Source organism: Parasteatoda tepidariorum, chromosome 11 (assembly GCF_982258835.1).
Source record: "Parasteatoda tepidariorum strain Cologne lab strain chromosome 11, Ptep-v5.0, whole genome shotgun sequence".
Lineage (NCBI taxonomy): Eukaryota > Metazoa > Arthropoda > Arachnida > Araneae > Theridiidae > Parasteatoda > Parasteatoda tepidariorum.
The window spans coordinates 4,700,690-4,728,202 of NC_141765.1; the positions used below are offsets into that span (position 1 = coordinate 4,700,690).

The 27,513-nt window shown below is 30.8% G+C and overlaps 1 protein-coding gene across 5 annotated transcripts in view; it reads left to right on the forward strand.

Annotated features, from left to right (window-relative positions):
- The window catches only part of LOC107454254 (retinoid X receptor ultraspiracle), a 173,391-nt gene that overhangs the window by 144,086 nt on the left and 1,792 nt on the right, over positions 1–27,513 (forward strand). For all 5 annotated transcript variants that reach the window (XM_016071379.4, XM_087154971.1, XM_087154969.1 and 2 more), the window contains 4 exons: positions 2,796–2,953; positions 18,002–18,147; positions 20,925–21,078; positions 26,675–26,899. In XM_016071379.4, coding sequence (XP_015926865.1) covers positions 2,796–2,953; positions 18,002–18,147; positions 20,925–21,078; positions 26,675–26,899 — 683 coding nt within the window. The remainder of the gene's footprint in view (positions 1–2,795; positions 2,954–18,001; positions 18,148–20,924; positions 21,079–26,674; positions 26,900–27,513) is intronic.

Genomic DNA, 27,513 nt, shown 5'->3' on the forward strand with positions numbered 1-27,513 from the left:
CGATTAGAGGCGACAGTGAATTAATATGTCTGCATAATAATGAAATAAAAAGAAAGTATCCGTTACATTGATCTGGAAGAGAAGAAATAAATATTTTATGTTCGTTTAAAAAGATTAAGTTTTTGATTTATTTTAAATATAATCCTTCTATTAATAAAATAAGCTTAAGTAATGAAGGATATTTTAAAAAAGATAAGAAATACATATGTAATGCCAAATGTGGCATCACAATTCATTTCGTAACTTAATTAATAATTAGCTCAAATTAAGTAGCATACATGAATTCAACTCTTTGAACCAAAAATTGGTGCTTAGTTACAAAAAATCTGTTAATTAGAATTTTGATACATTTTTCAGCTCCCTGTGAATGCGTGCCATTAATCATCTACGACAGTTTAGATTTCTGTTAATTCCATGTTTTTATAATAAAACAATTGTTATAAATCTACATAAAACATACTACCGTTTTCTAGGGAGTTAGAAAACGATAAAAAGGATCGAAAGATGATGTCAATGTTGGCGTGATGTACGTTAAACAACGTACGTATCATTTCATTATTCAGAGAATAATAGTGTTTTAGAAGTTGAATCATACATAACCTAGAAATATAATACAATATTAATTCAAATTACAATATATATTTAAACGAAATATTTCTTAAACGAGAATAAAAATATAATTTTTTTCCTTTATTTAATAAACGTGGTTGTTATGGTTTCAGTTCGGAAAATATTTATTGAAAAAGCTTTTTTTCTCCCGCTTTTATAATGTCTTGATATCATGTTTTTCTCCAACGACGAGATCATGTCAAATAACCTGGATAGAGTATTTTCAGAGGTTATTTTTTAAGACTACTACTGAAAAATGTAGATCAGTAAATTTCTCATAAAATAAGTCTGATATGTTTAATTTCAAACATGGCTTATTTTAAAAATTGATCTAATTTGTAATTTTTTTAAATAAATAATAAAGGTTAATTTTTTGCCAAAAATTATACTGCAATGAGTTAAACAAACAATATTATATGAATAACAGTTATTTTCTCAGCATAGATTTTTTGTCCCGGATGAGTTATGCCTTTATATAACTATAGGCTAAGGTAACAGAAAAAAAAACGTATTTGTGACTTAGTAAGTAATTATACGGGTTCGCGCGTAATGTAGATAAGACGGGCTTGTAAAAGACATTTGTTTGCTTCATAATTCGTTACATTTCTTAGCATACCATTTGAAATAAATAAATGAACTAAAAATATCAATCTTAAATAGATTTTGTTCTAATGATCCGATTTTCACAAACTATGAGCCAATCTTAATGAAAATTATTTCAAATATGCTAATTAATTAGTGATAACATAAAAAACATACGTTATCTGTGAAAATCTATCTTCTTTTCAACGGATTTTGATTTTACGGGTAAACATGGTTCCAATAGCTTTGGTTGTTGAAATTGGGCCCCCTTTATCTGAATATCTGGAGAAGTTTCTTTACACTCATTTATAGCATTTGTTTATCCAAAGATAACTAAAAAATAATATTTAGTATTTCTTTAAATTATTTTTCAATACTCTATTAACAGGTACAAAATTTTTTACACTATTTTAAACTATTTAATTTTAAATGACAGAATACAAAATTTGAGCGAAATCGGCTGAATAGTTTCTGAGTTTTTAAATTTCAAAAGAGCTTTAAAATTCAATTTCTCAGAACTATTCGTCCGATTTCGTATTTTGTCACTTAAAGTTAGTACATAGTTTAAAATGATGTAAAAATTTGTATACCTTACAATTCAAAATGTTTTTGAATCTCATTAATAAAAAATAATAATAAACTATTAAAAATGATTTTTTACGTCGAATTATCTTTAGACAAACTAAATTCATAATTGTGTAAAAAAAACATTTTCAATTTTCTTAAAAAGTTCCCGAGATATGAGGAAATACGTAAAAACGGAAGCCAACATTAAGGGGTGAAAACCGTTGTCCACACTAAACTAGACCCTATTTTGCAGATTCCGGCTAGAGGAAATCCGTGGATAAGAGATTGATGCTGTGACTTAATATATTTGAGATTGTCCTATGAACCATTGTCATCGGCACTTAGTTCATGAAAATTCTATCCATAAAATAAAAGTTATTCTCGGTGACTTTGTTTTATGCACTAAACAATTATATAGGCAGGCTCCTAGTTATTATTTTTCTGAAACTTAAAAAATTCTATTGAACCATTTTTTTTCTTTCTTTTTTGCCTATTATAAGACAAAACATTCGAAGTCGTACGAAGAAATAATGTATAAATGTTACAAATGCTCTAAGAACTCACAGATTACTATTAAGGTCACAAAAAAAATTTAGATTTGTACATTTTAAGGTCACAGAGAAAAAAAGATCTGTATTAAAAGTTAAATAATTAGGAAAATTAGATTAGGCACTACGAGTTTATTTATTTATTTTGGAAAAATGAATGATGAAATATTTCTTTACTGTTGACAAAATTCATTTCCTTGAAAACTGACGATAGTTGTTTCGTTACTTTGACGAAATATTCGCTCGAAGCATATATCAGGAAACGGTTTCATCAAAAATGAAGAAAATTTCGTGAAATTTGAGTCTCTATTTTTTTGCAGTTGAGTCTATGTGTACTAAATTTTTAGCTTATTTCACTAAAATTTGGTTAGAAAATATATTTTTCTTATAAGAGAGATTATGTTTTGCTAACTATGCAGTTCCTAGAATTATTCTTAAATGTTTTAAATAGAGGGGGAAAATGTGATTTTTAATCCTTCTTTTCTTTAGCTGTGAAGGGTGTAAAGGTTTCTTCAAAAGGACTGTAAGAAAAGATCTTTCTTATGCCTGTAGAGAAGAAAGAAACTGCCTTATTGATAAAAGACAAAGAAATCGATGTCAGTATTGTCGGTATCAAAAATGCCTTTCAATGGGAATGAAAAGAGAAGGTAATTATTTTCACATTTTACCATTAAATTTTTTTTTACTCTAACGCAGTGTTCCCCAACTCCCGGTCCGTGAATCAAATGGTACCGGGCCGCCCATTTCATTGAAACTGAGTTTAAATTCCTAGGTTTATACCCCAAATTAAAAATATCTGATAAGTGGTAAGGAATGGATCTGCTACCCATTTGTCAACAAAGCGGACGAATCTAGTATGTCTGTGCAAGAAGAAGATCAACTGTTGGAGATTGCAAATTATGTCGGCCTTAAAACTACTTCCGAGACAACAACTCTGCCAGTGTTCTGGATTAAAGTCATGGCAGAATACCCCGAGATTGCCACCACAGCACTTAAATCTCTATTGCCATTTCTGACAACCTATCTGTGTGAAGTGGGGTTTTCCGCAGTAACAGAAACCAAAACAAAGCAACGGAATGAACTGGACATAATCAACACACTTCGGGCGTCATTGTCTCCGATTACCGCCCAGATGGAACAGTCTCATTGCAAAGAAACAAGCTCTCTTTGATTTAACGTTCTAGTAAGTTAAAATGTTAAATCACTTTGTATTTATTTTTTAGTGTAACTTTATTTCATTTTGAAGGCATATTTAAACACAATTAAATTAAAATTAATAAAACAAAATAATCTAAAATCTTAACAATCAACGCCCGGTAAAATAAGTAAACGTTGAGCTGTGATAAAAAGGCTGGGGAACACTGCTCTAACGAATCTTATCAGAAACATCAGATAATTAAAATTACTATAAAACAATTTACCAAGTAACAAATTTTATACTCGAAAAATTATTTTAAGTGCAACAAATCTACATTTTTAAGCGATTTTATTTTTGGATTGATTTATGTATAAACCGGGTGTTTCAAAATAATGTTGCCAAAATGAAAGTACAAAGCAAGTGTACAAAAAGTGGAGAGGATATAGTGGTTTATAGTTGTACGTATTATAAATAAAATAAAAACATTATTTTATTTTAGTAGTATTCATTTACGGCCAATGTTTTTACAGAAGATTCTTTCTAGACGCCTGGAGATCCACATAACATCGACTCCACATAACATCCGACTGGAGATCCATATAGCATGATATGGTTCACCTTTTCGAGCTTAGAAACGTATAATTTGCAGCTCCCTCTAGTGGTTTTCGATAATGTTAGCAATTCAATGTTCCTTTGAGTTGATACCTTTTTTTATGCCTGATTTGCTCTTTCATTTTAACCACTTCCATTTAAAGCACGCTGTGTGTCTTCCAAAACCTGGTCCATAAAGTATTTTTCTAAGCTGTTTTGTGAATAAATTTGTTTAACATTTTACTTGAATGATACATTAATCCGTTAGTTCAATTTCTAAAAGAACTATATTTTAGAGGATAAATTGATTATTTTATGGCAGTTATCTGTTTTATTCTACCTGGTTTGATAAAACCGGATATATAGGAATAATGAAAAGAAATTAATTTTTACCAACTGAAGTACTGTTTTATTGCAACAAATTATTACAAAGACTCTCCTACACCGATAATCATGGAAAGGTTTGAAAATCAAGAAACATAGTTACTTCTGTTAGTGGATTTAAGAACAGAATATGACATGACTTTGAACTGATATGACTTTTAAAATCTAAGAAATTAGCCTTATTTCAAAGAATGACTTTCGATCTTTAATGTCTATGAATGTCTTTTGCTAATGTGGAAGTAGTAAAATACAAAATAATAATGCTCAGCACAGTTGTTCACTCATTTCGCAAATAATATTGCAGCCTGTAAATCCATGTATTTTCCTCAAAATTCAAAAGGCTCTTTAACTTTGACCCCAAACGTTTTGAGAAAAAGACGCGTATCTGTTAGCTTTACACATATCCCGAAAATTTCGACAAAATCAAAAAAGTAAAGTACTCAATTTGCCCGATTTTTATAAAACACACTGGTTCTTAAGTTTCTTGCCTATTCTATATGAAAGCGAAGCAGATGAGGCCGAAGTGTACAAATCCATAACTTTGTGGGTTGTTTGGTATCTTTGTTAGAGTCCCCACTTAAACTCTAAAAAGAAATCTAACTCTAGAAAAGCCTTCCACATGAAAATAATTCCGAGAACGGATTATAGGTTTCTTCATAAATAACACTAAGTTTAAATAAATAACTATCTTTATTAACATTTACGAAGCTTGTAAATTTAACTAAAACATTCTAACATACATAAAACTTAACCACTTTAACATTGAAGCAGCATAGAAAAAAACTGCGAAAAGGTAACCGGCGAGAACATGCCGGACTGCTAACTAGAACCGATGGGGAGAGAGAGCAAGCTGTGGGGAGGCGGCCAAGTTATATCCAAAACATACTGTGCGCATTTTGCTGATTTCGCCCTTCACGCATATCTCCATTCAGGTATGAGGTTTACGTCAATTATCGGCTGCAAGCGACGTAGTCCAACGTCAGAGATTCGTAGTTCGGACTTTGCATTTCAGACCGCAACGCCACAGGTATTCCCCCCTCCAGTCTGAAAGACGAAAAAAAAACAATAACAACAATGTAACAGTAACCATGTATGCAGTTATAACCATAAAATTGTGCATGCAAACATAACACGATATACAAGCATTAAGGTAATAAAAAATGGACAGTGCGTTTTGAACGGAGTTCTCTTGCATTGTCAACTCCACTCAAAATGTAAACTGGTTTTAGGTGGTTAATACCTATGTTGACCTCTTTATCTTTAATTTTGAGCTTATAAAATTTTTCATTAAGCTGTAATACTTCATAAGGTCCATCGTACGGTTGCTGTAAGGGCTTGCGCACGCAGTCTTGTCTAACAAAAACATGATTTGTCGATAATAAATCCTTATGCTCAAAAATGTCTTTGTGGCAGTGGCGAGATGTTGGAGCAGGACGCAATCTGTTCATATATTCCCGTAAAACTTATAAGAAATCATGATACTGTGGTAAATCAGTTGTATGACATCTAAAAAATTCTCCAGGCAGTCTTAAAAAGCAACCGTAAACTAACTCCGCTATTGAAACGCCGATATCAGGCTTCAAACAGGAACGAATGCCCAAAAGAATCACTGGTAGAACTTCACTCCAGCGGTCAGTAGAGTGACATTTGATAGCGGTCTTGAGTTGCCGGTGAAATCGTTCTACGATTCCGTTTGATGAGGGATTATACGCTGTGGTCCGTCTCTTTTCACACCCAAGAAATCGAGCCAAATCTTGGAACAGATTGCCTTCGAACTGTGTGCCTTGATCGGACACTATTACATCTGGTACTCCGAAGCGAGCTATCCACCCAAAAAAGAAATTCTCAGACACTGTATTTGCTGTCTGGTCTGGCATTGGAAATGCTTCTGGCCATCGGCTATATCTGTCAACACATGTCAGACAATACCTGTATCCTTTAGATGGAGGTAGGGGACCTACTATATCTATGTGGACATGGCTGAAACGACATCGAGGAAGAGGATAAAAGCCAGGTTCAGACTTTGTGTGTCGTTGAACCTTAGACTTCTGACACTGCAAGCAGGATTTTGTCCACTCTGAGACGTCTTTTTTTAAGGAATGCCAGACAAATCTTTGTCGGATCAAGTCAACAGTTGCCTGCACTCCTGGATGAGATAAGTTATGAAGATTTTCGAAAACTACTTTTCGAAATGTTTGAGGTACGTAAGGGCGTACCTTGCCAGTGGACGTGTCACATCATAGTTCTAAACCATCTGGCGTTAATACGAAAGGTTTGAGCTTCAAAACCTCTGATCTCCTAGCCTCATGCAACTCATCCCCAGAAGACTGTGCACGTGCCATTTCCTCATAATTAATATTATCAGATATATGAATTTCAGACACTCTGGAAAGTGTGTCTGCCACTAAATTTTCGTTTCCCGAAATGAAACGTATATCTGTAGTAAATCGAGAAATGTATTCGAGGTCTCTTACTTGTTGAGGCGAGTTATTACCATTATTCTTACAAAACGCGTATGTCAATGGCTTGTAATCAGTATAAACGCAAAATTTTCGTCCTTCTAACATATGTTTAAAATGCCCTTATAGAGCTATAAATTGCAAGTAACTCACGATCATATGTACTATAGTTACGTTCGGTAGTTGTAAGTTTGCGTGAAAAAAACGCTAATGGTTGTACAATATCGTTATCAATCTGTTGCAAAACTGCTCCAATGCCAATATCTGAAGCGTCTACCATTAATGTAATTTCCGCATTGACTATCGGATGCGCTAATGTTATCGCATTCGCAACGGATTCTTTACAAGCGTCGAAAGCTTTAACGTTTGCCTCTGACCAAGTGATCGGAGTTTTATCCCTTTTTTCTTAGTTTTACAAAGATCGTGTAGGGGGGGCCTGAATAGTAGCAGCGTTTTTTAAAATTCTATGATAGAAATTTAATATAGCTAAGAAATGGCGCAATTCCTCAACAGTCTTTGGCAAGGGAAAATTTTGAATAACAGTTACTTTATCAGGTAGAGGTGAAATACCTTGAGTATTAACAGGAAATCCCAAGAATTGTAACTCCATTTGGCCGAACACGCATTTTTCGACGTTTAAAATAATACCGAACGAGTACAACAACTCGAAAATTTGTTCCAATTGCATCATATGCTCACTTTCAGTTGCGGAAGCGACTAACACGTCATCTAAATATGCGTAACAAAAATCTAATCCGCGTAGAATTTGATCAATAAACCTTTGAAAAGTTTGCGCTGCGTTTGATAATCTAAAACACATGCAATTGTATTCGTAAAGACCAAAAGGTGTTATTACCACACTTTTAGATTTTGAATCCACGTCTAATGGGATCTGGTGGTAAGCTTTTACTAGGTCAATTTTTGAGAATCTAGTTTTACCAGCTGAGCCAGATGAAAAATCCTGAATATGCGGTATGGGATAACGATCCTCTAAAGTGACCGAATTTAACTTTCGATAGTTACCGCATACCCGCCATTCATCATTCTTTTTTTTTAGCTAAATGAATGGGACTAGACCATGGGCTATTTGAAAGAGAAACTATACCCTCCCTTATGAAAAAATCGAGGTATAAATGAGGTATAAACGAGGTATATTTTAAAGGTATAAAGGAGGTTGTTGTTTAAATACGTCGTAAAGGTTGAAAAGGGTGCAAATGAATACCTCAAAATCAACCTCAAATATACCTTAAATATACCTCCAGAGGTATATATGTTTCAGCTTGAAGTATATTTTTTTACACTTGTGGAAGTATTTATTCAACAACCTAAGGTGTGTCATTTTACACTTCAGGTTATTATAAATCAAACTCAGGTGTATTTTGTTCGACTTTAGGTAATTATTTTTCAACCTCAGGTATCTAATTTTATGCTTGTAGAGGTAGATATTTTTCAACTTATGGTGTGTCCTTTTACACTTCAGCTTATTATAAATTTACCTCATGTGTATTTTGTTCGACATCAGGTAATTGTTTTTCAACCTCAGGTATATAATTTTATGCTTGTAGAGGTATAATATTTATCAACCTGTGGTGTGTCGTTTTACACTTCTGGTTGTTATAAATCAACCTCAAATGTATTTTGCTCTACCTCAGGTAATTATTCTTCAACCTCAGATATATAACTTTATGCTTGTAGTGGTATATATTTTTCAACCTAAGGTGGGCCATTTTACACTTCTGGTTGTTATAAATCAACCTGAAGTGTATTTTCAACAATTGGAAAGGTTATTTTTAATTAGCGTTATGTGTTCCATGTTCTACCTTAAGTTATTATTTCGTAACCTCAAGTATATATTTTTGTATTTTTAGAAGAATTAATTTATCAACCAAAGATGTTTTTTTTAGCACTTACGAAGGTGAGGTGTTATACGGACCACCTAGTTTATTAATTTTTATACTCACTTTATAAAAAATATAATATATATATAAAGATATTATATATATTATATGAAGAATAATGTACATTACATTTTTTTCACTAGTAGAGATCATTTATCAACCTGAAATTTTTAATATTAAACCTTCGGCAGTAATTGTTTCTTTTGTTAAGCCATAAAAGAAAGTTTCAAATGCATAATTCTTCTATAATTTTAATAGATTGATTTAAATCATCTTAAAATAACACTTATCCAAATTCTACAGTTAGTAAAAATTATTTATGGGAACTCATACTCGTATTTTTAGAAGATAGTTGTCTAAGGTGCTTGAATTTTTAAAGCTATAAAACTACAAATTTAAATAATTAGTCAGCTGAAATTCAAAGTACTTTTATTTAAAACTAAAATTTCACTTTTTTTACAAACCAACAAAATTATTTTAAATACTGTTTCCGTCTACATGTCGAAACTTGTAATTATTGGAACCTAAAAGGAAAAAAAATATAAATTAGTAAGAAAGTCATATTTACAATAATAGTGGCAGGTCTTAATATTAGAAAGTATTTTTTTTTTATCATTTAAATTAACTGGATGAAATTAATTTTCCTTTTCAGATAAATATCTTCTGCCATTTCTATTCAATCCTCGTAGCTAACAAGCATGACATGTATCACAGTCACAAAATAAAATACACTGAAGACAGTATTACCATTAACAACATTTACAGAAATTCAAATATACGGGGTGTTTATAAAGTCTCGGACCCATTTTGATGTTTAATAACTCATAAAATAATAAAGATAGATTAAAATTAATAACATAAATGGTTAGATAGACTCAAAAACATTCATAAACCTTGTCAATGAACTTCCACGTGTGCCCCCTTCGTCGCACGGAGAATATCAAGTCAATAGTCAATTTCACGCCAGGTAGCGGCAATCATGTCGGCATCTACAGAGGCTATTGCGGTTGTAATTCTGGCTTTTAGGCCATGAATGTTCGACACGATCCTCCTGTAAACATTGTCCTTTATAAATCCCCAAAGAAAAAAGTCCAGCGGCGTTATATCAGGTGATCTGGGTGGGCAAGGAATTGGAATTCCTCGCCCAATCCATCTTCCTGTAAAATGGTCATTCAAAGAACTACGAACGATGATACCCCAATGAGGTGGTGCACCATCTTGCTGCAAAAAGATATGTGGCTGAAGCTCTTCTAGTTGTGGAAATACGAAGTTTTCCAGCATGTCTAAGTATACGACTGATGAGATTGTCTTTTCTGTAAAAAAGAAAGCTACCTCTCGTGAAATTGACTATCGACTTGATATTCTCCGTGCGACGAAGGGGGCACACGTGGAAGCTCATTGACAAGGTTTATGAATGTTTTTGAGTCTATCTAACCATTAATGTTATTAATTTTAATCTATCTTTATTATTTTATGAGTTATTAAACATCAAAATGGGTCCGGGACTTTATAAACACCCTGTATAATTCCAATCTTATTATGCAATTTTAACACTTTTTATTTTTCTATACATCTGTAACATTATGGTACTTGTAAGTTTAATAATTAGATTTCCTTCCCTTTCTTTTTTAAAAATCTTTAAACTCAACAAACCTAGTCAATATTTTTCAACTTTTTGTTAGACTTCATGAAACTAGCAGCTTTTTTTTAAATTTTTGACGCTGATTCTGAAAAGTTATTGTCTTATGTTATAGTCTTATGTTATTGTCAATCACATCAGAGTTTCTTAAAAAATAGTTATTTTAATAATTTTTAATCAATGTAATCAAGAATCTACAATCGTTTAATAAATTAAAATTTTAAAGTTATGTACCAATTTTTATTCTTTTTTTACACTCAATCGAATAGAACAAATTACAAGCTGATAAGGAGCATTTATTTTAAAGTTGTGAGTAATTTTATGTGAGGAAAATGTCTAAGAGAGAATGATTTGAAATAATACTTTTAAAATAAGTTGAGTATAATATCTCCTATATAACTTATAATACCGAGCAGAATAAAACCAATAGTTAGTTGTTACAAACACTTGTTTAAATATAAATACACATCCCATAGGATGAAACTCAAAATAATGCATATTACTTTCAACAATAAATGTTTTTATTTGCAATTTATTTTATTCAATTCAGGATTAAAATTGCATACTATACTGACTTATTTCTAAAATATTTAAGATTTCCGAAATTCGCACATTTTTGAAGTAGTGAACCATAAACAGCTGCATGAAAAAGCTCATAACCTTGAAACAAATTGTCATATAAACTTGAAATCGGATTTAATTTCATTCTGCCCAATATTCTAATAAGTAATAACAATCTGCTTAGTAAATAATTAACGTGGGTAAAATGCGAGAAAATAACATGTAGTGAAAATAGCAGTTTTGTGATCAAACATGAAGAAGTGAGCTAGTACAGTTACTAGTTTTCAATTATCAAATATCTAGCAAACTATTGTTATCAACAATTACATAAATTCTGTAGTTTATTAGGAGAAATTACTTTTTCTTTGAGGTATAAATTCAGAACTATATCCTAGGGGAAGGCTGAGCAGTTGCTTGCTTGTCTCTTCTTCTGCGCCGCCGCGCATGTGCTATTTACAGCCTAGGCCATCACAGTAATATCAGGGAACTGTGGATAAGCTCTGTAAATATATATATATATATATATATATATATATATATATATATATATATAAACAATAATATAAACCTTGCAACAAATATCCAAACGATAAGCATGCAGCTGTAGTGGAATTTCAAAGCAAAATAGCTATTTTAAAAATCTTTCAATCTTCAATGATTTATTTATAAGAGAAATTGTGAACATTTTTCTCAATTACTCAGCGTGAATACTGCTACGTTAAAACATATACATTTAAGCAAAATAAAAAGAATAGTTCTATTTGACTGAACTACAAACAATAAAATATACTGTGCATAACCTGCTGTAACGATTCACCATTAATGTTACCCAAAACAGTGACGAGAAATATTTCGGTTATTCTCTCTTATTGCTAAGCCTACAACGATAGCCTCTAAGAATATCCTCCAACTTAAATTATTTAAGATCAGGACGCGTCGTTAAAACAAAAATAATAAAATTTAAGTTTCAAAATTGAAGCATATTTGATTAAAAGTGATAAAACTAAATTAATAAATGTCAAGCACACTTACCGAATAGACTTTCGATTGTCAACACACACGCCATTTGCCGGCTCGCATGGAACTCTGGGAAGTGAGTTAGTTAATATGAAGTGTACTTTAAGCAACCTTAAAACAAGCTTAGGTATAAATAAAATGACTTCAACACCTCAATAAATACCTCACTCTCTTTAGTTGAAATAAGGTATATTTTTTTATACCTCATATATACCTCAATATCGTTAGTAGAAAAAGGTATATTTTTTATACCTCGTAATTACCTCACTCTCGTTAGTTGAAATAAGGTTGATTTTTTTATACCTCATAAATACCTCTTTTGTTACAAGTGTAAGAGAAACAACCTCGTATACCTTAAAAATCATCTTATCAGTCTGGATGATTTGAAGTGAATTTAAAACAACCTCAAAATAAGCTTAGGTATAAATAAAATGACTTCATATACCTCAATAAATACCTTTTTATCGTTAGTTGAAATAAGGTAAAAATTTTTATACCTCAAAAATACCTCTTTTGTTACAAGTGTAAGAAAATAAACCTGGTATACCTTAAAAATCTCCTTATCAGTCAGGTTGATTTGAAGTGAATTTTAAACAACCTCAAAACAAGCTGAAGTATATATAAATCAACCTCGTACACCTTAATTACAACCTTTACGAGGTATAATTTTTATTGTTGTTTTCTCTGCAACCTTAAATATACCTCAAAACAACCTTAATACCTCAAAAATACCTCAAATCAACCTTAAATATACCTTAAATTTTCATAAGGGCTGTTCTATAAGAATGTCAAACTCTTTTTTAGCTGCTTTAAGTTTGTCTGGGGCTAAACGTCGAGCCTTTGCACAAACCGGTGGACCTCTTGTAATGATAGAATGAGTAACATTGTGCTTTTTAGGACTCTTTAGAAAAGATTGATTTGTAATACCGGGAAATTTTGACAAAAGTCTATGATACTCAGTATTTCCGCAAATCGTAGTTAAACCTAACGATTTTCCGCGAACCCTTAGCTGAAAATCTCGAAGTACTATCAATCAATTTGCGATTTTTTTTATGTCAACCAATAAACCAAAAAATTCTAAAAAATCTGCACCCAAGATAGGTCGCACTACGTCAGCAATAACAAAATTCCATTTGAATTGCTTTTTTAAACCAAAATCTAATGTTAATCTACGAAAACCGTATGTGTTTATTTTTGTTCCGTTCACAGCGTAGATTGCTATCTCCGTAGTCGGTTGCTTATGAATGTGTGGGTCGTGTGGAAAAACTGAAATTGACGTGCCAGTATCAACTAGAAAATTAAAACCTAATTTTCGGTCAAATATGTGGAGGCGACTGAACTTTAACCCACTATCTGTCGTCACCGAAACAGCAGCGGAATTCAGTTTTCCGAGTATGAACATTTACCGACACATTTTTTAACATTTTTACCAAATTTAAAATGGTACCAACAATATTGCTTTTCCGAAGTTTTATTGACATTATTCGAATTCGAACGAGGCCTTGAACCTGAACGTTGACGAAATTTACTTCCATTGTAACTTTTTTGTTGAAAAATCAATTTTTCAACTTTCTCGGAAAGTTCAGAAATTTGAGATTGCAACCCTTTTAAATCAACGGAAGAAATATTATGTTCTGTACTTGAAGTACCGAAACAAGAAACTTCGTTTATTTTATCCGCGATTTGAGCCAAATCATCAAGTTTGTCTTTACTAATTGGCAATATTTGCTGAATATTAATAGGGAGTCGCTGAATAAACAATGTTTTTAAAACATCGTCAGATATTTGACTACCAGCTAACGATCTCATTTCATGTAATAGTTGTGTTGGTTTTTTTCCACCTAAATACAATTCCTGTAACCAAGTCCTCAATCGCGAACTTTCGGACTGTGTAAAACGTTTTACAATACGTTCCTTAAGAACCGTGTATGGATTATCTGTAGGTGGAACCTCAACGATATCTTTTACATAAGAAAGAACTTCCATATCTAACGCTGCAACGACGCAGTGGAATTTTGTTAATTCTTTTTCAATTCCCGACATCACAAAATTTGATTCTACTTGAAGAAACCATAAATTTATTTCGGTTTTCCAAACGGGTGGAGCTCGAAATGCAACTCTGGCTATTTCGTTTTCGGCCACTAAACTATCAAGTTAACGATTTAAATGCCTTTTAAAATGTATTAAAAACTAGTACATTATTCAAGAAAAAATATGAATAGTTTACGTAAGCATTAATTCAATTTTACATTGTACTTTATGAATTCAAACTCAAATTGTATTGCTTAACTCAATTGTTTACAAGTCTGTGAGACATTTTGTCTCTTGGTTCGTTTTTATGTCCTCTTAATGATGACCAAGGACTATTTCAATTATAGCTTATTTATTATTAAATTCTTGATTATAGAATTATTTACAGAAAAGTTACAAATAGATACATGAGCTGTTGAGTATAATGTTTTTGGAGCGCAACTGCTCCCTTTCTTTTTGTTCATACTAAATCTATCATCGTTCAATTACAACTCTCTCTTCGGCGTTCAAAACGAATCTAGTCTAAAAAATCCTCTTTATCCTCAGAAACAGTCATTTGCTCCACCCCCAAGGTAGGGGACGACACCTCCAGTGTCCTTCACCCTCTGACCCTCAGGTCAAGGGGTCAATCCAATGCGTGGGAGAGGAATCAGGATCCTGACAAAGTCCATGAGAATTTAATTAAATTCAATACGTTTAAATTTAAATTGCACTAGTGCATAGAAACATTAAAACCTATAAAAATGGCACAATGCACAGCTCTGAAAAAGAGAAACATTAACCAGGAAGTAACTACTCACTGCGTACCAGGTAAGCCAGCCACGTTCAATAAAAATAGTAATCCATAATTCCACATATTCTTTGATTCAGAAGGGTGTCACTACTTCTAAGTCCGGGTCACCACTTGTGGGTTGTTTGGTATCTTTGTTATAGTCCCCACTTAAACTCTAAAAAGAAATCTAACTCTAGAAAAGCCTTCCACATGAAAATGTTTCCGAGAACGGATTATAGGTTTCTTCATAAATAGCACTAAGTTTAAACGAATAACTATCTTTATTAACATTTAGGAAACTTGTAAATTTAACTAAAACATTCTAACATATATAAAACTTAACCACTTTAACATTGAAGCAGCATAGAAAAAAACTGCGAAAAGGTAACCGGCGAGAACATGCCGGACTGCTAGCTAGAACCGACGGGGAGAGAGAGCAAGCTGTGGGGAGGCGGCCAAGTTATATCCAAAACATTCTGTGCGCGTTTTGCTGATTTCGCCCTTCACGCATATCTCCATTCAGGTATGAGGTTTACGTCAATTATCGGCTGCAAGCGACTAGTCCAACGTCAGAGATTCGAAGTTCGGACTTTGCATTTCAGACTGCAACGCCACAACTTCCTAAGCGCGTGATGTTACCAGAGGAACGATAACTTGATGCTTTTCAGGCAAGCAATGACATATGAAGCTTGTTTTGAACAAGCGACTAGGGGGAGGACGATTCCATAATGTTAAAAACTTAGAGTTTCGTCGGTAGAGAGAAAATAGGGAATATTGGGGATTTTTTCATTCGCTTCCTTGGCGTATTGTCTAAATTTCAAAGGTTTGCAGTCACCGTTCGCATTTGTTTATGTTTATTTTTTGCGACGTTTGCTGTCATTTTCGAACTCGTATAAAATATCTTATTTGTTGAATTCTTTCGTTATGTTTTTGTTTTTATTATTGTTATCTGTTTTGCCTTTGTTTTTTTTTGTTGTTTTTTTTATCTTTAAAGTTAGTTATTTTTTGTTATTTTTAATTTCGTTATTTGCGATTTGCAGTTTATAATGGATGATGATATTCAACATAAATGTGTTGAATGTGAAAAGATATATTCAATGAGTTCCAATTTGTATAAACATATACGTCTGAAGCATCCGGATAAAAGTCTAGAAAATATGCCGCTCGGATCACGATCCGGCATCAAATGTGCTGTTTGAAATGAAACATTTCCGTCTAATGCGAAAATGGAATTTCATGTTGAACAGACACATGATAATAAGAAGGAAATTTTTGCATTTTCTTCGTTAGACTCATTTTCTTCTTGGAAAGAAAATATTGAACATGAAAATCATGCTATGTATGTCCAGAATTCTGGATCTAAAGAGAATGGTAGTTCTAAAACCACCTACTACTATTGTCATTGAAGTGGAGTGTTTAATTCTAGAGGTATTGGTGAAAGAAACATAAAATGTATGGGTAGCAACACAATTAATGCTAACTATGATGAAGGTTGTAGAAGAAAAATCAGTTCTTACTGTTGAATACACAAAAACGCACATAGGCCATAAAGATGATATTGGGAGCTTAGCGAACAAGAAAGAAATGTTATTGCTTTTAAATTGTTGAACAAAATACCTATAACAGCTATATTAGATGATATCTGTGAATCCCTTACTGATGAATTGCAAACAGTCCATCTCTTGACGAGAAAAGACATTTTAAATATAAAAACAATATTTGTCCCATCTGTGTTAGTGAGACTCTGTCCATTAATGATGCCACACTTTTTTAAAAATATTTTCCATCTTTCTTTGTCACCATTCAACTGAAATTCCCCGGGCTTCTTAACACATTATATTGCATAAATATATATTTACAATTCAGAAAAACACACTACACTATAGATCATAATTCAAACTTTGTTTTTCAAACTGCGATATGACATTTCTAAGTTTAAAAAATGTTTCTGAGAACACAAAATTAGAAAATAACCACATTATTTTTTTGAAGTAAACACAAGTTAATATATATATATATATATATATATATATATATATATATATATATATATATATATATATATATATATATTAATATATTAAAACAGCTGATTATAAGTGTTTTTTTTTTCCTATCAAAAATTATAAATCTATAATTTCTTGTTTTTCTTTCTATCTCCTTTATACACGGAACTCTTTTTACTATCTCCCACTCTCCCCCAACATGTACCTACTGGGGAACCTCAACCGATAATTATCAACAGTACATCTCTGCATCAAAATGTTCTCTTTAAAGATTTAAAAAAAAATCCATTCTAACTGTCATCACTGTAAAGCCTAATAATCAATTCTTTCTTTTTTGATGACCCTAGCTAAGTTTTTGTCTCAGGAAACCCCGTCAAAATTTGGCTTCCAATGTTGGCGCTAAAATAAGGCGATATTTTGCTCTAGTGCTCTCAACAGCAACGTTATCCCGATATCGGGCTCATTTTGACCTTTCTTTCTCTTTCTAAATTTTCCAAGTCCGTTTGTATTATGGAATCGTTTTGTCCCTAGTAGCTTGTTAACTTAGAGTCAAGCTGGAATTGAGGTGGGTGACTCTTTGCGTCACCTGGTTATTTTCCACCTATCCCTGCAAAATAGAGCTCTTCACTTCAGGAGTAATAAAAATTTGACAAACCTTTTTTCAGGAAGGTTGCTTTCAATCTTCCTGTAAATGGGGTGTTAGGGATAGGTAAAAATTTTATAAAAAGGGCTCGAAAAGATGATGTTCTGTAATGACCGCCTTTAACCTATAATTCTTAGAATTCAAATGGTATAAACGTTAAGGGTCTCAATTTAAAATTTAAGCTTAGAAAGAAAAACAAATGCCCTATCGAAATTTAACGAATCACTAGTGAGAAAGACGATACTGAGAACATCGAAACCTGTTACTTGTAAAAAACACAGGTGAAAAGTAATTATTATAAACATCTTTAAGGCAATCAAACTGATTTTGCTGTCTCCAATCCTGTCTTACTCATTACTGATTCGTTAGATTTCAATAGCGTGTTTATTTTTTTCTCGCTTTAAATTTAATTTGTGACTCCTGCCGTATTTAAATTTTTTTCCTTTTTGACAATGACTTCTTTAACTTCATTTTTTTACGAAATTCTTCATTACGAAGCACCCTGTATATTAAAGGAGACGTAACTAAATGAGAATTAATAAGTATTTTTTTACAGCTGTTCAAGAAGAAAGACATCGAACAAAAGAACGACCCGATAATGAAGTAGAAAGTACGAGTAGTTCTCAAAATGGTATGTCAATTGATCGCATTTTAGAAGCGGAACTCAGAGTAGAACCCAAATCTGAAGCTCTGGATACAGCAGTAATATTTTAACTCATTCTATTCACTTTTCAATTATCCGATATTTCAAGCAAATTTTTCGCTCAATTTTTCTTCATTCTAAGAAAACTCTTATGAATGAGAATAATATGATATCTTTCTCATAGATGGTGCTTTGAGCAATGTTGTATGTTATTGTTTAAGATTTAATTCAGGCATCTTATTTTTTGAACACAATTTAATTCTTGTTTGAAATCACCTTCCAATGGCTTCCTACAAAAAACATGGCTGAATTAAATCTGAGCTGCTGAATGAAATATGTTCTATAATGATTTATAATATAGAACAAGACGCCATTTGTGAGAAATATTATTAAGTATTCCATCATACACTATTAATGAGAATTTGAAATTTTTAAAAGCAGCCCTTGATGTATTGGGTTGTCCGGAAAGTAATTTCGTTTTTTCCAGCAGAACTTAAATATACTTTTTCACAGCCAACCTCATACTTAAACTTCATAATCTATACTTTGACAGCTGATACAGCAAGGTTTGCTTATTAAAAATTTCGATTGATTCTACGCTGTAGTTTTTGGTTGGTGCCCTTTCAAATATTAAAAGTGAAAAACAGAATTTTCGGTTAACTGCTGATCAAACAAAATAATAATAAATAATAATAATCTAGTGTGCATGGAGAAGATGTAGCGGCAGTACGCCAGCGTCAAAACTGGTTTGCAAAATTTTTTTTAAGATGCACGATTATGCACCTCCCCAGTTTAAGCTAATGATGCCTGAAATGAAGGTATTAATTTATGCAAACCGGTGAATAGCAACTTGTGAGATTGCTGGGACCGTTCGTAATCATTTTAAAAACTTATGGTTTAATCTTAAAGCGCGACTTATGGATTTCTCATGTTCTTACGGAAAGAAATTTGTGCTGTCGCTTTGACGCGTGTGATTTGCTTCTCAAACATTAAGAAAATTATCAACTTTTGAAGCGCCTGGGCACTTGGGACAAGAAATGGATTGTTTAAACAATGTTACGGTCTCTACAAATTTTTTTTAGCTCTCTACAAAAACCTTTACTTCAAATAAGAGGTCAAAAATCACCCGTGAAGAACAAAAGCCTGCCAGCAAAAAACAAAAACTTCATGCGTATTGAATCGTACTACTGTACGAAAGATGGCATAGGGTATTGGACCAGAATGAACAATATATGATTCAATTAAATACTTAGTCACTATTAAAAAATCGCCTTTCATTTTCATAAGGAAAAAAAACGAAATTACTTTCCAAGCAACCCAATATAAACATGAGGGTTGATAAATTAGTTCATTTTTATCCGATTTGAATAAATACTTAGCACCATCATCAATAGTATTGTAGGCATAGGATCATTTTTTTTTTTTTTTTTTTTTGAATTTCGTATTATACGTTTTGGCTAAAAGTCGTACATACAGTGCCAAAAATTGAAGGAAAAAAGAACACTTTTAGATCTTAAACTTGGATTTTGCTAACTAAACGCAAAAAACGCAATCTTAATGATTCGAGGAGCTAACCTTAAATAAGTGGATTAATTAGTGCTAACGATATTTTATGTAACGGCTTCAGACACAAAAAAAAAATCTGACCAAACAAACTTTTTTTCGATGGATTTAGATTTTTGACCTTCAAAAAGTTTTTCACATCTATTTTTTCGAGAAAATTTTTTTTAATTGTTTTGATAATATTTATTTTTGTTTGGTACAAAAATTTATAATCTAGATATGTCATCTAAGAGTTGTTTTGAGTATTATACTTCATAGGATTGGATTCTGAAAATTAATATGCTATTCGTATTTGTGATAACAATAAGTGATTTGTAGTATGATTAGTATTTAATTTTCTAATTTAATTATGTTTATAAAATGTGACGAAGATATCTTTAAAGTTCTTTATATAATTATGAAATTAGATTCGATTATACTCCTTTGAGTAAAACATAATGAGATTTGTTTAAATTTCTTAAAAAATTCATTAGATTTATTTTTTTTCCTAATTGCTACTTTTTATTTGTACTCATTTAAAAGTGATTCTAATATCTCGGAGATTAATATTGCCGTGCAATTAAAAAATCAACGTAAGCGACGAAAAATTCAAAATTGGGTTTTTTTTTAATATATATTTGGCATCTTTGTATGGTAAGCTACATATATATATATTGCAAAAAAAAAAAAAAAAAAAAAAAAAAAAACTAAAATAATAAGTTCTCAGTATAAATTAATAAGTAACAAAATAATAACAAAATAATAAGTTTCTCAGTTTTTTGAAACTCTATTTTAGCATTCATAGCATTAGCAATAGAAGGAAAATAGTTGTCAAGCGACTTTTCTCGGAATCAATCTAGAAGCACTTACGTTGTTTTTTCAATTGCACGGCAGACTATTATTATATTAACTAGATTGCGTTAAAATATTTTCAATCTTGGAGATTTTTTTCCCCATAGAGTTTCTTCTAATTTGGTAGAAAGAAACCTATTTCTTCTTCCTTGGCCGTTTTTTTCCATTGTGGATGAAACTTGCCATCCTGTTATTGAGTAAAGAATTTCTGTGTGAAATATAGTTTGTCTAACGCAAGAACTCCCCTAGCCATTCGTCTTGACCCGTGGCGGTTACGAAGTATAACTGTTTCAAGTAGTCGTGTGGGGTCATTGTTTAGCACTGGCTCGGATCGGCGAGAGTCTTCGGTCTACTGTGTTAGAACTAGTCTACCTCCCTGAAATGCAGCAGATGACCTCAGACTTTGTGGGGACAAACTATACCTTTTATATGTATTTTTTAGTGGTATGTAAAGCAAGAAGATCCTCCAAAAGATTCTGTGATAAATATTTGTCAAGCAGCTGATCGGCAATTATATCAACTTGTTGAATGGGCCAAACACATCCCTCACTTTACTCAACTTCCACTTGAAGATCAAATGAAGTTGCTGAAAGCAGGTAATGTCTTTAACTCTTTTTTTTTTTTTTTTTTTTTTTAATCTAATTTAAACTGAACATTTATTGATTGATTGGTTTTAGAAATACTCTTTATACGAATATGAAGTAAATTTTCGGATTTTTAAAGCATCATCTGAATCACGGGAAAAAATATGCAAGAAAAAAATTTATGCAAATTTCGATCCCTCTGTGAGAAAATGGTGTCCACTAAGAACAAAAAACCCAAATTGGCGTTGAATTATTACCATCCCCTATAAATATAGCATTTTTCTTAAGTGAATAATATTTTGTACTAAAATAAACTTCTAAAAACTTTGATTACAGCCTTTGAGATTTTTTATTTTATAATCATCGTTGAACAGCCAACCGAATTTTGAGCTATCTGTGTTCAACTCCATAGTCTTGTAATTTTGAACCCAATCAAGAAGACAAGGGAACTTTTGCACCTAGTATTAGGAGAAATCTTTGCCTTCGTGGAGAACTTTCTAAAGGAACTAACCCACATTTTCGTTACATAGAGAGGAAAATCCCACAAACTTCCCTCGGTTAGCCTGGTGGCAGGGGGGATTTAACCCATGATCCGCCTACCACTGAGGATATTTTACGTCAGCACTGTGGTCAGGAACGGAATTCGTATCTACCAGCCATCTTTGGGAACCCGGGTCACTTTATTGGAAAGTAAGCGCTCTATTCCCTAAGCCAGCAAGGCTCAGTTTATGTTTGAAATATAAAATTGTATGTAATGAAAATGAAGGAGGGATTCTAAAATAAGGAACACATTAATTAGGACGGATGTTCTTTCGCCAAAGAAAACCTCTTGTAACCTTTGTTTAGTAGCCCATTTTTGATTCACGTGTTTTTGAAATTCATCTTTCTTTTCGATGTTTACTGTTAGCGAATTGCCAAACCATACCATAGATTATAAACGTGGCGATTGCAGGTGGAATTGGCGATGGATTACGCGTAAATGTGGTGGAAGAACGAAATTACATTAACCTAAACTAACCTCCTCGACTTCCATGATGAATAAAAATAACTCATTAATTCTTTTCAGAAGAGAATTAAAAAAGAAAATAACCTTTTTATTGTTAGGATCACTTTACAAATACACTGTATTTATATTTTATTAAACTCAATAATTTATATTTTATAAAACGATCTAGTTTTTTGATATAACAGATTCAATTTTTTAATTTTTTTTACAAGAATTGTGTTTGCGAAGAAATAAAAATAATTTATTAATGAACCAATCACAAAAAATAACGTAACATTTTAATACCATGTTTTATTGGAACGCTATTATGAAGAATTAATTCTATTTAACTTTTATTGTAAGAATACATAACCTGTTTTATTTTAGTGATATTCTCTATTAAATCAATATTCTCTATAAAAGAATAATGTAAGCTTTTTTATGAAGATTATTTTTTTTAGAAATTAACAAAGTCATATTATTTACCGGAAAAAAATTAGAGTATTCAAAAATTTTATCACGCTTTAAAGTAATAGTTTCTTGCAAACGAAATAATCGATATTTTTAAAATAAAGTTTGAAAGCGTTTGTTTCATTACTAGAAGCATTCATTGTAAAAAAAATATATTAAATTACTTTTTTTGCATAATTTTATTAAATTACTTTTTTAACAATGAGATGAGATCTTAAACTTCTTGAAAAATTGATTCAATTCCTTAATATATACAAAAGTCCGTAAATACTTCATTCATTATGGAGGTCATAGATAATTTGATACTCTTTCAATATAAGAATAATAAATGCAATTAAAAGAAAATGCACAATTTCAAAAATATTTTTTATTTACATTGTATTGCGTACAGGCTATTCCGCAACGAACATACGTAACATAAATTTATAGATTCCTAAATACTGTTATATGAGTTTGGTATTTAAAAATATAATTAAAAATAACATTATTAAAAAATAACATAATTAAAAAAATAACATAATTAAAAAAATAACATAATTAAAAAAATGTTCAACCTTCAATTAAAAACTTCCTGTTTTCAAATATTAATAAAAATCATAATTTTTAACAACTTTATTAGGCACAAATTTTTAATTCTCGAACTTAATACTGTCCTTCATATGAAAATATCAGAAAATTTATAAAAGAAAAACTATATTTTAAAATTGAGACATTGGCGACAACAGAGGTTAGATGTATGTGCTGAGTTTAAATAAATTATGTGTTATAAAACTCACATTTAAGACTTAGATCAATTTATTATCAGGTCATAAGAATGTTTTTTAATAAATAACTGTAGTGATTGTTTGATTTATAATTGTAATTCATGGGTGTTTAATGTTAAGTTATACATTTCTTTTGAAATATGCAAAGCAGGGCAGCATTCATTTCAACTTAAAAATTATCAACTTAACTTTCAATAACTATAGATAAATAAAAAACAAAAGTTTGATAAAAACTTTAAATGAAAGACTTTTTACTTTCAGAAAAATTCTTTCTAAATAATATTTAAATAAAACACAATCACTTCGCCTGAGTGATTTTGTAAGGAATTCTAAACTTTTTAATTTTACAAGTTAGGTGAAAAGTAAATATCTTACAATAGTGGTAGGGAATTAAGGAAATTCTAAATCTAAAGTTTGAGTCCTAGAACGTAAACATCTGATTATTAGATCAAAAGTTAGTTTTAGATTTTTTGTTTACTGCTCACTGTACACTAAAACGTGATTTTTTTTCTTTTGAAATTTTGATTTTAATGCCCTTACTTCAACCTCCATCGAGTTATGCTTACTTTATAAATTACTCAACTTTACTTTATAATAATCTCAACTTTATTTTTCTTTTCACTTTTAAACTGTAAAAGACTTTTTCTCCATTTGTGAATTATGAAAAAAGTTATTAATCTGATTGCTTAAACAGTTAATTCATTAAAATTGGACATTCTCAATTAATTCCTTTTAATAGTCATTTATATTATTAATAATAATTATTTGCACAAAATTATAATAAAGGAAAGTTTGATTAGAAATTTAAAAGTTTTTGCTGCAATAATTAGAGGATTTCTATTGACAAATTCAAGTAATTTTTTTTCCGGAGCAAAATGCATTTTTATTTCAAATGGAACAGTACTGACTTAATATTTATATGGTAAAAGATTCTCTAATCGCTAACACCGATGACAGGAAAAAATTTCATTCTTTTTTATTTTGCACAAAAAGTTTAAAACTTAAATTGTTGTTCTTTCATTATAAAGCAATCGTATAATATTCTCGTATCATGTAAAATTTTATGACGAAGTTACTTATCTACCGTTTTACAATTATAAAATGAAATAATTATTGAATTGTACTTGCATTTTAAAATGTAATACTCGATTGTTCAATGAATTCTATTATTATTATTATAAAACTGTGTATAATGAACATTTCAACTAAAATAATTAGTGCAAAATAGCTGCTAAAAATTCTCTTAAACATTTATAAATATTATACATTTATAAATTTCAGCTTTTCGCATTATTGCTAAATAATCTCTACGTCGAAAAATATTTAAAAAATTCCATAATGACTGAAAATTAAATGAAATTTTAAAAAAATTGTAAATGGTTATCGAGCAGAACCATTAAGTTTAATTAATGAATATAGAATTGGAAACAAAGTCTCTGCTAAACAATAAAAAATTTTTTTGATCTTTTAAGTAAACAAACTTTATTGTAATAATTATTTCATTATTAAGGATTAAAGTTTATTGTGAAATTATTAATTTTAATTAGTGGATGAGTAGGTAAAGAAGTTCACTACTCGAAATACATTTAATGAAAGTTATGAAAATATAGAAGGGGCTATGGAGGTAATAATATATAATTTTTTTATCTTAGTTTTATTACGACGTGCTAAAAAACGCTAATAAACAGAATTATGTTAACAGATACAAACGATTATGTCGGCGCTATAACAAAAAAATACGCTTTATATTTTATTTAAAGCAGAAGAATCTAATGAAGATCAGCTTATTTGAAACTCTGAAATGTCGCACCCATATATAACTTGGTGAATGATAGATAGATACCGAAAACAAAACAAAAACATAAGCACACAGCTGTTTGGCGATTTGCGAGAACGCCCCTTTAACTCCGTTACTGTTACGGATGATTACTGTTACGGATTTTTTTTTAATGTGATGATGTTTTTCAAAATGCAAAAAATTAGTGTTTTCTACCCCTAAAAAATGCGAGAATATCACCCATAATATTAGAATAAACATTTACAATTAGAAAAACTATATACAGTTTTATTTAATCCAAGTAGATAGCGGTTTTTAAAAAAAAAAAAAAAAAAAAAAAAAAAAAAAAAACGCTTTCGCATCTTTTTTAAATTAGCAACATATAAATTTATTATTATTAATAATTTCTTGCTGAAAGATATTAGTGCAGGCGAGGTCAGTCGCAAAAAGCTAGAAAAAGTTCTGCCACAGGGTTTCAGAATTTTATGTGGAAATATTACAAAAATGGGTTAAGGATTTATATATAATTATTTTTTTACCATTATATGTGCTCACGATTATCGTATTCCTTAAAAATTTACATTAGATATAAAATTTTATTGTTTTTATCAGCGTCCCCTATAAAGGACATTCGGAGTTTGGGAGTGTGAACATAAAAAAATAACATGTTTGTTACTTAATTTAAAATCTTTTTTTTTTCCTCTACAAAGGTATATTTTTGTCTTACAGTCTTTTTCAATAGAAAGAGTCTTAAATCTGAAAGAAAATTGCATAACTTTTGACGCCGCTAATGATTTTCCTTCTGGACGAGCTGAATAATTTGTATTTAAGTATATATACAGGCCGCTTAATATTTGTTTTTAGAATGGTTTTCAAAAATAGCGACAAAACGCATACACAGTCTCAAATAAATATTTCAGCTAAATAATATCAAAAATGCTATCGGAATCCAAGAATAGTGGGTGTATAGAACTTTGATTGCAAGTAGAAAATGTTTCTAACTCCAATTTCTCAAGCTCTGTATACTGCTGGATTTGAGAGGCATTTTTATCTTCGCTTAAATATTTATTCAAGACTCACGTCAAGTGTTTTTTTCCCTTAATTTTTTATTCTAAAGATGTATATAAAGCGCAGTTTTTACGAAACACTCTCAGATAATTAAAATATTGTGGGTTTTTATTTGTGCCCACGCGAGTGACCAACAATTTTGTTTATCACACTTCGATTTTCATCAAATTTCAAAAATATTGTTTTAAATGTTTTCAATGACTGGAAATAATTCATTCAAGAAATTATGAAAATTATAAATTATGGAAATAATTCATTTAAGAAATTATGAAAATTATAAATTATGGAAATAATTCATTCAAGAAATTATGAAAATTATAAATTATGGAAATAATTCATTCAAGAAATTATGAAAATTATAAATTATGGAAATAATTCATTTAAGAAATTATGAAAATTATAAATTATGGAAATAATTCATTCAAGAAATTATGAAAATTAGAAATTATGGAAATAATTCATTCAAGAAATGAGCAAAATTATGTTTTGTTAATGTTTTATTATCGATATACATTCGAATTGATACACTTATTGTTGTTATAGGTTGGAATGAGCTCTTAATCGCTGCATTTTCCCATCGATCTATTGGTGTTGAAAATGGTATAGTGCTAGCAACTGGACTTGTCGTTCATCGAAATAGTGCACATAGTGCTGGTGTTGGAGCTATATTTGAACGAGTCCTTGCCGAACTAGTTGCAAAAATGAGAGAAATGAAAATGGATAAATCTGAACTTGGTTGCCTTCGAGCAATTGTTCTTTTTAATCCAGGTAAAATTTAGCTAAACGTTTTTCATTAAACACTTTTAAAAACTATTAAAATTATTTTAAATGAATAAGAGTATTTCATTTTAAAAATAGTATTTATTAATTATAAAAAGGTGCTCCGTAATAACAACCCTTAATATATATGATTAAAATCCTTGAAGGTAAAAAGGGTACATGTTACATGTATCCTATTGAAATCTAACGAATTATTAGTGTGAATGCGAAAATAAAAGCATTGAAATCTGTTTGATAGCCATTAAAGAGAGAGAAAAGTTTAAATGTGATTGTTAGAAACACGTCCAATTTTCGTGAAGCAATCAAATTTGTTTTGTTTCGCATCACGCCTTCCTCATTAGTGACTGGTTAGATTTCGATGGTGTTTTTTTTTTTCTTTTTTTCGCTTGAATATTAATTTTGCGACTTCTAATGCGCATGGTTTATTTGCTTCATTTTTGACAAGGACTCAAAAAATGTATAATATTAAGGGCGATCATTAGGGAACTCTCTATATTTGAAAAAAAACTGACTCAAATCTTTATTTATTCATTCACCCAAAGCCCTACAGCATTAAAATTAAATCACCAAATTTATGCTAAAAATTCGATATTTCTTTGTCG